General features: G+C 42.9%; 2 protein-coding genes across 3 annotated transcripts; one reads left to right on the top strand and one right to left on the bottom strand.

Annotated features, from left to right (window-relative positions):
• The first annotated feature begins 1,742 nt into the window (after positions 1-1,742).
• On the top strand, positions 1,743-5,260 carry LOC125977692 (neuronal vesicle trafficking-associated protein 1). The gene is made up of 5 exons (XM_049734530.2): positions 1,743-1,946; positions 2,199-2,344; positions 2,590-2,706; positions 3,466-3,576; positions 3,962-5,260. Exons 2-5 carry the CDS (start codon positions 2,216-2,218, stop codon positions 4,163-4,165), a joined length of 561 nt encoding a protein of 186 aa, XP_049590487.1. The 5' UTR covers positions 1,743-1,946; positions 2,199-2,215; the 3' UTR covers positions 4,166-5,260.
• Positions 5,056-13,096, bottom strand: stx18 (syntaxin 18). Of its 2 annotated transcripts, none has more exons than XM_049734525.1 (11): positions 12,944-13,096; positions 7,941-8,008; positions 7,442-7,557; positions 7,287-7,364; positions 7,126-7,192; positions 6,959-7,053; positions 6,763-6,872; positions 6,592-6,650; positions 6,407-6,476; positions 6,232-6,312; positions 5,056-6,143 (listed from the first exon to the last, which is right to left on the bottom strand). In XM_049734525.1, exons 1-11 carry the CDS (start codon positions 13,094-13,096, stop codon positions 6,048-6,050), a joined length of 993 nt encoding a protein of 330 aa, XP_049590482.1. In that variant the 3' UTR covers positions 5,056-6,047. The 2 variants fall into 2 exon arrangements, with proteins under 2 accessions (XP_049590482.1, XP_049590483.1); XM_049734526.1 differs by having other exon boundaries at positions 6,763-6,854.
• Positions 13,097-13,542: the final 446 nt, after the last annotated feature.

Below are 13,542 nucleotides of genomic sequence, written 5' to 3'. Positions count from 1 at the left end.
TGATTTTTCCCTAATGAATTGGCCTGTTATTAGATACACATGAAAATGGCGGTGTACCTAATAGAGTGTCCGAATGACGTCACAGATCAAGCAGCCAATCAGAAAGTGGGGGTGAGGGCGGGTGTGGCACTTTTCACTTAAACCAGGGGTGTCGACTTCCAGTCCTTGAGGGGCCACGTTCCAATATGTCTTCCAAGTTACCCTCGTTAAACACACCTGCGTGAAAACTTTTAGCTCCTTTTGAATGTGAAAGTGGCTAAAACTTTTCACGCAGGTGCACTTAACGAGGGGATCTTGGAAAACATGTTGGAATGCGGCCCCAAGGACTAGAGCTTGACACCTGTGACCTTTGACCATGATATTTCCCTAAGAAAGTGGCCTGTTATTAGGTACACTTGAAAATGGCGGCGTACCTAATGGAGTGTCCGAGTGAGTCCCTCGTTAAGTGCAGGTGCGTGAAAAGTTTTAGCCACTTTCACGTTCAAAAGTGGCTAAAACTTTTCACGCACCTGCACTTAACGAGCGACTCACTCGGACACTCCATTAGGTACACCGCCATTTGAGACTAGGGCTTGAGTGACCTTTGACCATGATATTTCCCTAATAAAGTGGCCTGTTATTAGGGTTAAGGTTAGGTTTAGAGTTTGAAACTTTAAAACCCTAACTTTAAACCCTAACTCTCTTCGCCCTGCCCCCTAACACTATTGGATTTCACCGCGCCCCCTTGGTAGTGGGCGTGGTCCATTGGTTTGCTCCGCCAAAGTGGGGTTGGGGCCACCTTATGTATTTACACATAAATACTTGCATTTGTTTGCGTACGCATACAAAGTGAATTTGTTTTTCTAAAAATACATTCGTGTATGTGCTCACACCTGGAATCGAACCAGGTTCCTACGGAGTGGGAGACCGGTGCACTAACCAGTCGGCAGTTTGAACCTGGCAGTCCTGGGCCGTCTGCACTCTTTTGTACTAGTGATGTGTATTCCAGTTCTCAAGTGAATGGAATCTTTAGAATCGGTTCACTCCAAAGATTCACCGAATCGTTCGCTACACTTTCTTATTCATTTATTCATTTATTTATTTTTTACCACGTGTAATGTACCTGTCCATAAAGTGTACGTAATCACAGGCCACTTCATTAAGGAAAAAGCTTAAGTGAAAGTGAAAAGTGCCACACCCGCCCTCACCCCCACTTTCTGATTGGCTGTTTGATCTGTGACGTCATTGATGGTGTTATTATACCGAATGTGTTTGAATAAAAGGTTGAAAAAAAATCCGTTATGCCGACATTTCTTATTTTGGGGGACACCAACTCATATAACGCAAGACACATTGTCATATAAAGCAGTGAACCAAATGTCTGATTTTTATGTTTTAATTGGCGAATATAAAAACAAGGAATAAAACACCAGACAAGTTTTAACATAAATGTTTATTTTAAATAAATAAATAAATAAAAAATAATAATAAAAAGTAAATTTCAAACCAGCAATCCAATGTGAAATTGCAGTAGATATATTGGATAACAATGTTTTGGCATTTTCTTCTTCGTTTTGTTTTACGGCGGGGTGGCACCAGCTTCAATGCGCATTAAGACACCTACTGGTTGAAGTCATATGAACTGAAAAAAGAAGCAATCATTTTAGGAAGTGATTCGTTCACTCTCGTTCACTGAAAAAATAAACCGTTCTTTTGAACGAATCGTTCACTCACGAGCCAACACTAACTTGCAGTGCAGCATGCAGCATGTAGAGGGGACTGAAGCAGCTTGGCCATATTGTGCACCAGCTCCTCTCATCTCCTCTCATTCCTCCTCACAGCGGCTGCGTCACACGTTAAGGCGCTTGTGTGAATGACACAATCAACAACACACGGCCCCGTTTAAGGAGGGAAAACCGCTGCAGAAATAAAGTCTATTTTTCAAAACAATTCGCTCGACTGACAAGGTGAGTGTTCCGATATTTTATATTTTTGTGGTGACGCGATTAATGTGATCCCCACCCCCCATACGGTCCACAAAGGCAGCACCTCAGATCACTGTAATGCTATTTATGGTTCGTATATTTCGGAAGAAAAGCCAATTTGGACTCAGTGGATGATTTATATCACCACAATAGCATGTGATGCTTGATATGAATAATAAAGGCCGGTGCATGACATCCCCCTCCCCCTCTCCTCTCCTCTTCATCCTCCTCCAGGTTGGTGTGCGCACAAAATGGTTAAACTGGGAAATAATTTCAGTGAGAAAAACAATGGGAAGGGGGCTTCTGAAGATGGATTTGACACAATTCCCCTCATCACACCTTTAGATGCCAGCCAGCTTCATTTCCCTCCGCCAGACAAGGTAAGGGATTAGATTTTATATAATAAACATTTCAAGTCATGGGTGGATCTTAGATATGTGGATATCTAGAGCTCTATTTCAGGGATGGGGAACCAGGTATGCAAATCAAAAATAAAATAATTTAAAATATATATCTCTATACCACTATATATATTTATGAATAAATGTATATCTATGTATATTTTATTGATTGAAATATGCACAGCTTAATTATGCATATATTCTATCTGTATGTGTGTTTCTAGGTGGTGGTGAAGACAAAGGCGGATTATGACGGTGAGACCAAGAAGGGCAAGATCAGATCTCCCAAAATTGCAGAGTTCTCAATAAGCATCATCGAAGGCGTGTCCGAGCGACTCAAAGTAAGCTTCCTGCTCTCTGAAATGTCCAAAAGTAAAAATAAATTAGCTGTTTTTAAATATACAATACCCATTTTGATGTGCAAGTTTTCCTCATTTATTAACTTGCATGAAACGTTAAATTAGCTCACGATAGCAACTAAAAAAATAGAAAAAATAAAATAGAAAATAAAAAATACTGGTATGTGAGTCTTGGAAGTTAACCAACATCAAACAATTCTCTTAAATAAGGCCATAGATAGGAATAACTCGCTTATCTGTTGCATTATTATTTATACTCAAAGTGACTCTGACCCACTTCCACATCCTGTCGTGCGACTTGACTAAACAATCCATCGTGCTCACCGATGATTCACCTGACGCTTCCTTTAGCCGCTCGCATTAAATCAGCTGCTGCCATGGTGATGGCCTCCCAATAGCAGTTTCTCTCCCACCTCGGTGGCTGGCAAACGTGCACTCTTTGAATGGGACAATTTGAACATATGCTGGAATAAAACAGCTCTGAGTCAACAGATGATCTTTGTCATAGTCAGATGTGATCAAAACCTCTTTTTGAGTTCCTGCGAGCTTTGAAGTGCTGCAGGGAGTCCTCGCCTCTTTGATAACCTACTGTTGCGTTGCTGTGTGAAGGAAAAAAAACAGTATTATATGGTGTCAGTTTTTTCTGAGGAAAACTAAAACACAAAATATTCCAGTAATCACTGCACCTACCTTTTGTCTCATTTGTTGCCTGATGTCCTGATTGTTGTGTTCCTCGTCCAGGTGACCTTGCTGGTGATCTGTGCTCTGGCCTTCTTGGTGTGTGTGGTGTTCCTGGTGGTCTACAAGGTCTACCAGTATGAGCAGCCATGCCCTGACAGCTTTGTCTATACGGTGTGTAGAATAACTATTTAAAGATATTACGTGGTATAAATGTTGGGTCTCTTGAGCAAAGCAACGGATCCAGGTGTGAAATCCAACAGTGGCAAGCCTGCAGGGCAAGCGAGGCTTTCTTTGCTGACCTACATTCACAACCTAAATTCTATTCCTGGTTCCACAATATGGTATTCTTTTCTTCCCAGTGGTCTATTCTCTTCATTTCATAGTTCCGCTCGACTGCTTCCAGTTAATGTGTGTTAAGCGTTTACGTCCAATGAGATTTCCGCCTCTGTGTTGCCATGCCAATCTAATCTTCCCACCCCCTTCGGGATTCGTATTAGCAACGAGATGACTTCTTTAATGAAAGGTTAATGTTTATGACTTTCTCTCTGTGGAGCAGCAAGGTCGTTGTATGCCAGCTGGGATGTACGGCGGCAACTTCCCCCACCAGGGCCCGGGGAGCCGCGGGCGCCTCTTCACCCTCATCAACCACTACAACATCGCCAAGCAGACCATCACTCGGTCCGTCTCGCCGTGGATGACCATCATGTCTGAGGAGAAGGTCACCCAGCAGGAGACGGAGACGGCGCAGAAGCTGGCCTAACCGATCGGGCGTGGCCTCGCCCGGCGAGGGGGGAATCAATAATATGGTTGTGCCATTCAAGCAAACTCAAGTCCTGCTTCTAAACGTGCCCGAGGTGCTGCGCTGCCTTCAAGGTCGGCTGAATGTGTGGAAATTGGGGTCACGTTTACAGCAAGATGAGCCTTCAGCTGGCTTTGTGGTTTGTTTGAATAGCATATGCTGTTATTTATTGATACACAGCTGAGTGGCTTACATACATGTAAAATGGCCACACACGCGCACACACTCTTGATGTTAACTTTGTGCATAAAAACACGTTAGTCTTCAATTTAGTGAAATAACTGTGAACTATCTCATGTTTGTGACACTTTTAGATCAACATGCACGCACGACAATTAGAATCGTACTTTGCTTTTATTGCTTTCAAATAGAACTTGTTTGGATTACTGTAGTTGTCATGACAACAGCAATGTTTGCAGCATAATTGCCAAATTCATAAGAATTTAGGAGGGAATCGTCGACACCACCCGAGTTACTCTTGACGATCATTTCAAAGCTGTATTTAATACATGTATTCAATAAGACAGCTGCTGCTTTCTGGTAATTACGTATAGTGCTTTTTAAGGCCTACTAAAATGTTGTGAGAAGAACTGTCTGCACCAGCATCAAATGTATCTTGCACAATTTTAAGTTGTGCACTTTAACCCCAAACTGCTTTTCTTCTTTGTCGCTGTATCAACTAAGTGTATTTATAAAAGATGATCACCCTTTTTGTGAACACTTGATCGAAGCTAAAGGCTACACACAACTTTTACGCTGCTCGACTGAATGTTTTTTGCTTTGATAGTAATGACGCTGTATTGTGCAACCGTGTGCATTTTTAAATGTCAACAGATGGCGAGTGGAAGCCGTCGATTTACTGACTGTTTTAATTGAACAATCTGAAAGTAGTTGCTTGTCCTGATGTTTTGTTTTCCTGTACATGTCTGTTAAATGGTCACAAATGCCTCATTTTCATACAGTGTAATAAGTCAAGTGCATTTGCTACATTCAATGTGAAATGACAAATTGAAATAAAGTGCCCACCTTTCCCACCAATAAAAGGTGTTGAATCTTTATGCTGATTTATTTATTTGAAACTGTTTGTCACCATTTGCTGGAAAAACTACTTTGAAGTCAATGAAGTGCTTTTTCTGCCATCTTGTGGCATCAACGGGGAATTATAACATTTTTTAGGGAGTGGTGGCGGCACTGGAGATGTACCTCAATAAAAACGTATCATCGTGATGAAATTGTTTCTGTCAGCAAACACTAACCAGAACAAGCCTTGTTTTTTAGCTGCTCTCAATCTTGTCTGAACATCTGCCAGTACTTGGAAATATCATTATATCACATTTAAGCCCTGAAGTCAAGAAAGATAGTAGAAAATGTCACTGGAATTATCTCGGAGATGACAATATGAGCTACGAGCTGCTTTATTAGTCTTACGGTCTGCTGCTGAAGGCAAAGCATTGTCAGTATGACGGTGAATTTAGATTTATGGATGCATAATTGTTGTGGGGGGAGAAAAAAAATCCGAGTGCAAATCTTGTCTGAGCGGGAACCTTTGCGTGCATTAAAGTTATTAAGCCGCAACGGGAAATCTGTTTTTCATCCAATGACGTTTTCCTTTTATCAAGCATTTGCCTGCCCAGATCACCGTGCCACCCAAAAAGTGTTCATGGTGCTGAATCCAAGTGTGGCTCCACCCACAGAAGCTGCCTTCCAACTTGTGTTAAGCAGATAAATAACTGGTGAAGAGGAGGCCGCAAAAACCTGTCAACAGTCTGTTGTCTCCAAATCTAAAAACTCCGTCTGGTGATGTCGTCACGTGACTGAGCCGGACAGTCTCCCGCTGTGCCTGTTAGCTGTCGTACCAGTCGAGGAAGAGCAGCGAGAAAGAGCACATGACCAGGAAGAAGAGGATCCACACGCGGAAGCCGGCGTTGTTTTTGATGGCCTTGTGACACAAACAAAAAATGACTTTCGATTTATAACCCACTCTGCGCAAGAATATATAGCACACGCGTTGTTTCTGTGAAGCTCACCTCCCGTATATCCTCATTGCCTTCTTTAACGTTCTCTGTAGCGCCAACCACTAACTGATGAATGTTATCGATTTCAGTCTCCTGCCAGGACAAGCGAAGAGCAACATGTTACTTTAGGGGAAAGAAAAAAAAACCTCACATGCAGGAAACCAGTCGGAGTTGGACTGTTGCTTACTTGATGGAGAACTTTCTCAGAAAAGATTTCCTGCAGTCTTGAGATTTCTACAACCTTTCCTTCGATTTGCCTGAAGAACATAAGAAACAAGAATATTTTCCTCTACTCTTCATTATGGAGTGATTTATAACATAGGTAGCCATTTTGATATTTTTAAGAGGTAACAATAGTAGTTGGTGACTCACCTCACTTCATCTACCAAGTTGCTCATTTCACTGACCAGCCTCTGATTTTCCTGCTCAAACTGCACACATGCAAATGAAAAACAATCAGGAAATCGTCCTGCGTGCCGCAACAGAGAAATGATGCGAAATAAAATTTCAAATACTCTCACTGAAGTCTGAGGAGCCACATACCATTTGGATCTCCTCAGGAGAGAGCTCGTCCTCCACTTTGCCTTCGTCCCATAAATTGACACTTTGGTCCAACGCCTCTCTTGCACTCTTGTCTAAATCACACAAAGAGTCTTGACAATTGCAAAAAACATGGAGATCACAAATTCCCAAACTCAATAGAAAAAACAAGTATAACAAACAGAATTGACTAACATACCACCAGAGCTTTCCTCCTTCACTATCTTTCCATTCTTGGGCTCTTCATCCGCCATTTTCTCCACACGACTGTGCAGCTCAGATCCCAGGCGTGACCTGAAATCAAGACTCTCCTGTTTATAAATCTGGAAATGAGGATAAGTAACACTCGCAGGTACAAATACTCACAGTCTCTTCTTGTCCACCATTCTCTTGACTCTTATGGCTCGCTGCTCCGAGTACAGCTGACACACTCCTTTGAAAGCGACCCAAACACGCACGTTTAGGCCAAAGCAAACATTTTAATGTTACGGAGAAGCAAACCTCTTTTTGGAGTGGCATCAACTCACCTTTCAAGTACATTTCAATGAGGTCCAAGACTGCACCCCTGTGCTCTTTCGTCTGAGCTGATGTCACCTGCTTTTCAGCTGGAAGGAAAAGTCATGTGTATTTAAAAAAAAAAAAGGAACAAAGACGATCTAACATGAGCGTAAATGCAACGCACCATCAGTGCGAAGCTGTTTGATGGCCTCGGAACACGTCCTCATGAAGATTTGGGCATCCTGGTCAATCTGATCGCGTTCGTTGTCGGACATGCGGGTGAGGTCGGATGAGATGAGACTGCAAGATAGAAACACGACAACAATCCACAATAGTGGAAGGTCAACGGGTCAGTCAATAAAATGGAAGCACGGAAGTCAGATAGCAGGAACATTTGTTGCTGGGGTTTTCCCACCGCTTTTGAAAATCAGGCTCCACCTAACTACCGTCATCTTGCGGTTGAGTTCATGTGTGGCTCTCGAGACTTGTCGAGAGGAAGTCGAAGCTTCAGTTTTTACGGGACGTTAATCTTTCTCCGCTCGGTCGCACTCGGGCGATTGCCGACGACTAGACTGGAGCCGGCCGCCTGAGACCACACGGCTTGATCGGGCTCAGCAGAAGCGTCAAAATTAGCGTTTTGTCACATTTGGTGACATTTCCCACAGTTGGAAGCTGAGGCTTACCTGGCGGCGCTCACATAATCCTTCCTGTGTTGTAGCAAGAAGTCTTTGAGCTTGGTGATGTTAATGATCTAGGAAAACGCAGTGAGAAAGACATAATTCGGTGTCAGTACAAACATGTCAAAGCAGCAAATTACCTAGAAGCAATTTTCTTCCAGCTAAGCGTGACTAAAACGTATAATCTTGCGCTTTATTGGAGACGACAGGTGACCAATGTCCGTCCGCGGTGGTGAATTCACAATATTTACCTTTGACGATTCATCCGCGCACGGGCGCACTAAATTCAAACTTGCCATTTCCCCGTCAAACTGCTCTTATAAATAAAAAGGCGAGCGCTGGCTGGCAGAGTGATTGCAAATAAGCTTTAAATTCAGGATGTGTTTCTATTTATCGCCGAGTGTCTATGTGTGGAGGGAAACATGCTTCAATTCAATATTTGCCCCTGTAATTCAGTCAAATATAAAAAGAAAAAAAAAAAGACCCAATTGCTTCCCCGTTTGCCGAGTTGTGCTGGCGGCGCTGCCCCTCACACAGTGGGCTCTGTTGGACCGCTCACAAGACGCAAGTCGGACAAGCTGAGGATTGAAAAATGACACAATGGCTTTGACTGTGACGGGGGTCTGCGAGCGCGGGAGATTATTATGATAGCATAATGTCTTCGGCCTTCAACCTTTCCGCTCTAACAACACCAATTATCTAATTGCCTGGGCTGTAAGCGGTAATCTGGCACCAGCTGTCTAATAATATCTCTAAACATCCATTCCGGCATCACATCGACTTGAAGTGAGGTTTTATTTGAGCTGACTCGGCAGGGGGAAAAAAAAAGGTGTCAGAATCTACAGGGCTGAGCAATTTGTTGCAGACATAGATGCCCTTTTCTTGCTTGCGTGACGTATGACACGGCTGCGGGTCGCCCGCTAACCCAGGCAGGCTGACCCTTGTAATGATACAATTATTTGGGGTCAGGAGTTAATTGTTGTTCGGAGCAGTTAAGCTTGGGAGGGAATTAAAGGGGGTAGCTGAAACGGTCTTTTGCTTCAAAGACTTTCTGTGTTGCGGGTTGTCGACGGGGAATCAGAAAAGCAGACGTGATGCCGAAACTGGTATTTAGGAAAGCTCTCTGTGTTCTCACGCGTTTTTAGTTACTTAATAGCACAAAAGACACGATTCTTTGTTTTCTCTTAGTGGCTTTTGTTTTGAAGTTCAGTACAACTGCTGGAAATTAAACGTTGCGTTTTTAATATTTAAAACAAGGTCCAGGCTGTGTTATTAGAAAAATAAAAATATAACAATGAGAATATACAGGAAATTACATCAAGCAAGCAGACTTGCATTCAAAAGCTGACTTCAGTGAAAAAAATTAGACGTGTCTGTATTCATGACCAAGTTAAATTTTGTGTTTTCAGATTTTACAGCGGTTCACTTCGAGGTTGTATTACTGAGTTGCGACGCGTGTATTTCAGATGCACAAGTTGTACTACACAATTAGGCCAGCAGGTTGTGCTAAATCCCCAAACTAGAATGAAATAAAAATGCCTGGCAGGGGTGGTGCGTGTGAGTGTGTGTGTGAGTGTGCGTGCATGGGTGTGTGTTGAGAAGGGGCGCAGCCGGGTGTGTCAAGAGTGCTGCTTTGGGGGTTGAGCTGTCTCCAGTGTGTATACATTGGGGCTCGGATTCCCAGCACAAGCTCAAGGGCTTGCAGGGGGTCAGAGGGATCAATTGCTCTTGTAATTTAAGACTATAAAGAGCAAGTAATTCCTCAACAATGACGAAGGAGGTGGCCGCATGTGTAGCGATGAGCATGCAACACGGCGTGCGCGTTTGCGTCGCTGCGTGTGCACGTACGCGAGTCAGCTTGCAAGTCAAAGAGAAGGAGACAGTCTGCCGGGCTAAATCTAATCTTGACATCATCAAAGACCCCCACTTTACCTCCTCGCTTTCTCGTTGGGCCTGCAGCCCTGACTGAGCCCAAACAAACCATCAAGAGGGATTATTATGAGCAAGACAAGAGAAAAAGGCTTAGTTAGCATTTTTTGCCCCCCCTTCAAACAGCTTGAATGTCTCTTTTGTTTTGTTAAATCCAGGTAACGGACAGAATTAGATGATGACTAACTTGATTCAGTTGAAATCCTAAAGGCTATTTATATTGACGCCATGCTATGTTGGATTCAATTAAGCAGGTCTGATACAGAAGGAGACCTTAGCAGTGCTGACATGTTGATTTTATTTTGAAGTCTCCCATGGGCTTTGGCCTTTATTTATTTATTTATTCCCCCCGCTACCCCAACAACAACTAGTGAATTGAGCTCTTCGACTTTTCCAGCATTCTCCTGTGAGAATCGAGCTGTCATAGAGAAGGCACTGCATGAAACGTCTCTAAATTTCTTGAAACTGACCATCAAGAAAGGTCCACAATTGGATTAAACGTTGCCATCTATTTTTTTGGTCCCACTTACCTATATTATATAACACTGCTAAAATAGAGATCAAGATTAAGTACGGCAAATATTTATTTAAAAAAAAAAAATCTATTCTAACAACACTTTATTGAAATCATAAGCAAACTCTCCCAATGCGACAACAGTTCTCCACAGACGGCCACAATGAAAGATGTCAAAGAGCGCCGGAGGAGCCAGTTTTGGAATGCCGATACTAAAAGCACAGCAGGGAAGCCGGCACTTCTCTCTACACACAATTTAACAATTTTAGAGTGACCTCCACCATTTAAACTTGAGAAGGGAAGCATGCTGTGTAGAGAGGGACGAGGTGAGCATTGAAACCAAGATCACAGTGGCCCAGAGCCACCCCTTTGAGGCCAAAGACCCCCCCCGCCTCCGACCGAAGCCAAATGCACGCCTCACCGCGGTCGCTCTCGTCTAGTTAGGAATCCTGTTTGGTTACAATTTCTTTTTAAATGAGCTGCATTTTAGTGGAGAAAAGCGCTGTGCATTTGTCAAATTCAATATGCTCTTTCTATTTTTGTGACGCTCCAAAGGGCGTTCTGCATGTCTAGGAGGGCACCGACATCTGTTACACATTTGGTGCCGGCCGTCAACATTGTTGCCGGGGACCTAATTTAATATTTTCTCTCTTTTGATCTTCCACCTTTAATCACTGGCTCTCGGGAGGATCGTCTTTCCTTAAGAAATTGTTCGAGAGCAGAAAGCAAATGTTATTCCAGTATGTTTATGGAATGGCGCATGTGAAGAGAGGACTCGCACACAAAGAAAAATGCTTGGCCATGTCAGACGTGGGAGAAAACCGCAATGGAAGCGTGAGCAGTCAGGACATTCCGAAGTGGCAATTTAAATTTCTCCGCCGAGATGGTTGCCGATGATATGTGCAATGCGAGCGAAACAGCGGTAGGGGGGGAAGAGAGCGGGCAAGCCGCACCACAGGATCGAGTTGGGTTTCTTTGAATCAGCACCGCTCTGCTTTGCTTTTATTAAACCACCATTTCTAATACTGATGTAACATAACAAAAACTCGGTTGTTCGGGACCGAGGTGAGCCGGCTCATGTTTTCATGGTTGACATCAGGCACAACTTAAAGTCCAGACTCCCTGAGGGAAATGTAAAGTGCTTCTTCAAGGCGCCTTTGAAGAGGTTTGTTTTCACGGAGCTCATGTTAGGCAAAGGACTCCTTGCTGTATAAGCAGCCCTCGTGACATCCAGAAAATACTTTAGTTTTGGGGGGGGGGGGGGGGGGGGGGGTGGAAAATGCCAATCGTCCTTTGCCAACCGTTGATATATGGCTGCACTTTTTGGGCGCTCACAACAGAATGGTTCTTGTTTAGGTTCCTGTGCTCGTGTTTTTCATTCAACGATGAAGACAAAGTCTTATTTTTAAAACTAAGAATATGACAGTAGACGAATCACGCAGAATAAACACAAGGTAACCTTCTATACTCATAGTGAAACAATGTTTCTCAAACTTTTTATACCAATCTCCACCTCCAAAATACTTAGCTCTCCAAGGAACCGCGTTATGATTAAAATTAATACTGTAGCATAATAGGGCTTCTTCTTTTGGGGTCAATACTGAATTGTGGGGCTTCAGGGAGATTTTGGTGCTTGAGGTGTAAGTGTCAAACGCAGGTCATTAAATCAATATGCAGCTTTCACAGGAGGGTTCTGCAAGCCGCTTCCCAGCTGGAGAATGCGGCGGGTAAGTTGAACGCTGCAATAGCACAATATGATCCAATATTAACAATATCAGCCGCAGATACGGATGGGGTGGGTGACTCTTCCAATATATTTACTGGCCCACTTTTGACACTTTGATATTACAGGATATCCTTACCAGATCTGACTTGACATAACCTAAAACTTACTTTCTTGAACAAATAGTACCTCATAAAAGAATCATGGTGGCCGTCAGCCAAATAAAGCATTTATTTTACAAACATCTTTGGTCTTTAGCCATGACAACTTGTCATGATAAAAATCCCAAATAGAGTTGCTTTAAAATTGCCCTTGTATGAAAAGTCATCGATCAATCAGGTCTTTGCCTGAAGCTACAAACTGACTTGTCACCTGACATCTCAGTATATGCGAGGAATGGAAGTAAGAAAACATAGAACAGGACGGCAAAGTTCGTATTATCAACGATCAACAAATTTTCCAAAGATTATCTGAGAGGGATAATAAAATGTAAATATTACTTGCAAATGGATGTTAGACAATACAATAGCTGCTTAACATAGTAGCCTAGAAAAGTTGAAAAAATGCATTGCTATTATTGAAAGCGTAGAAAATATCAGAATAAGTAAACATTAGTTTTGCACCACCCCTGTGTGTGTGTGCCTGTATAAGAGCAGCGACTCCACTATGACGCTAACGTGAGCACCAGATACTCATGCAATGAAGATAACGTTTTAAATGTGGGTTAAGCAACACCGCGTGCAAATATTTAAACACATTTATTAAAAGCATGACAGTTTAGTCGTTTAATGTGCGAGTTTGTGTCGGCGCTTGCACGGTTAGCTACAGTTAGCAAAGACTTACCACTTCTTTCGCCTTCGGAGAGAAGGCATTCTTGGGTCTGCTCCGCTTGAAAATCTCATCTTTGGTAGAATCGAAACCGATCCCTATCGCCTTGTTTCTGGTTTTGACTGTTTTGACACTAGCTTTAAAAAGTAGCGTTATATCTACAGCCATGTCTGAGATGGTTGCAGCGCCGGGGAGTCCGCAAGTAAACAAACTGACACGTCGCCCGGATGTGACGTCAATACCATGCGACGACGTTGTTTACACTCAGCCGGAGGAACAGAAGGGCTTAAAGTCTCGCTCAAGGAGGACATTATATTTTAATATTATATATGCAGGTGTTTTGCCCGTTATGAAGATGTGCATTGCCTTATATTAATTTCGAGTTGCTTACATTTTAAATATCAGTGTGATACACTGGTACAGACTCCAAGAGATAAACCGATCTGGATTCGCGACTCAATTGCAGTGATTTATAGTTTTTTGTACTGTATTCCAGTCATATAAAAACCTTCTTTAATTAATTAATCATGCCACTGCAACTTGAAGCGATGTCAAGCAGGAAGCGTCGACCCAATTGGACAGACCAGGAGTGTTATCTTCTCGCTCAACTAGTC

This window comes from Syngnathus scovelli, chromosome 11 (assembly GCF_024217435.2).
Source record: "Syngnathus scovelli strain Florida chromosome 11, RoL_Ssco_1.2, whole genome shotgun sequence".
NCBI lineage: Eukaryota > Metazoa > Chordata > Actinopteri > Syngnathiformes > Syngnathidae > Syngnathus > Syngnathus scovelli.
This window is presented reverse-complemented; position numbering and strand designations above follow the sequence as displayed.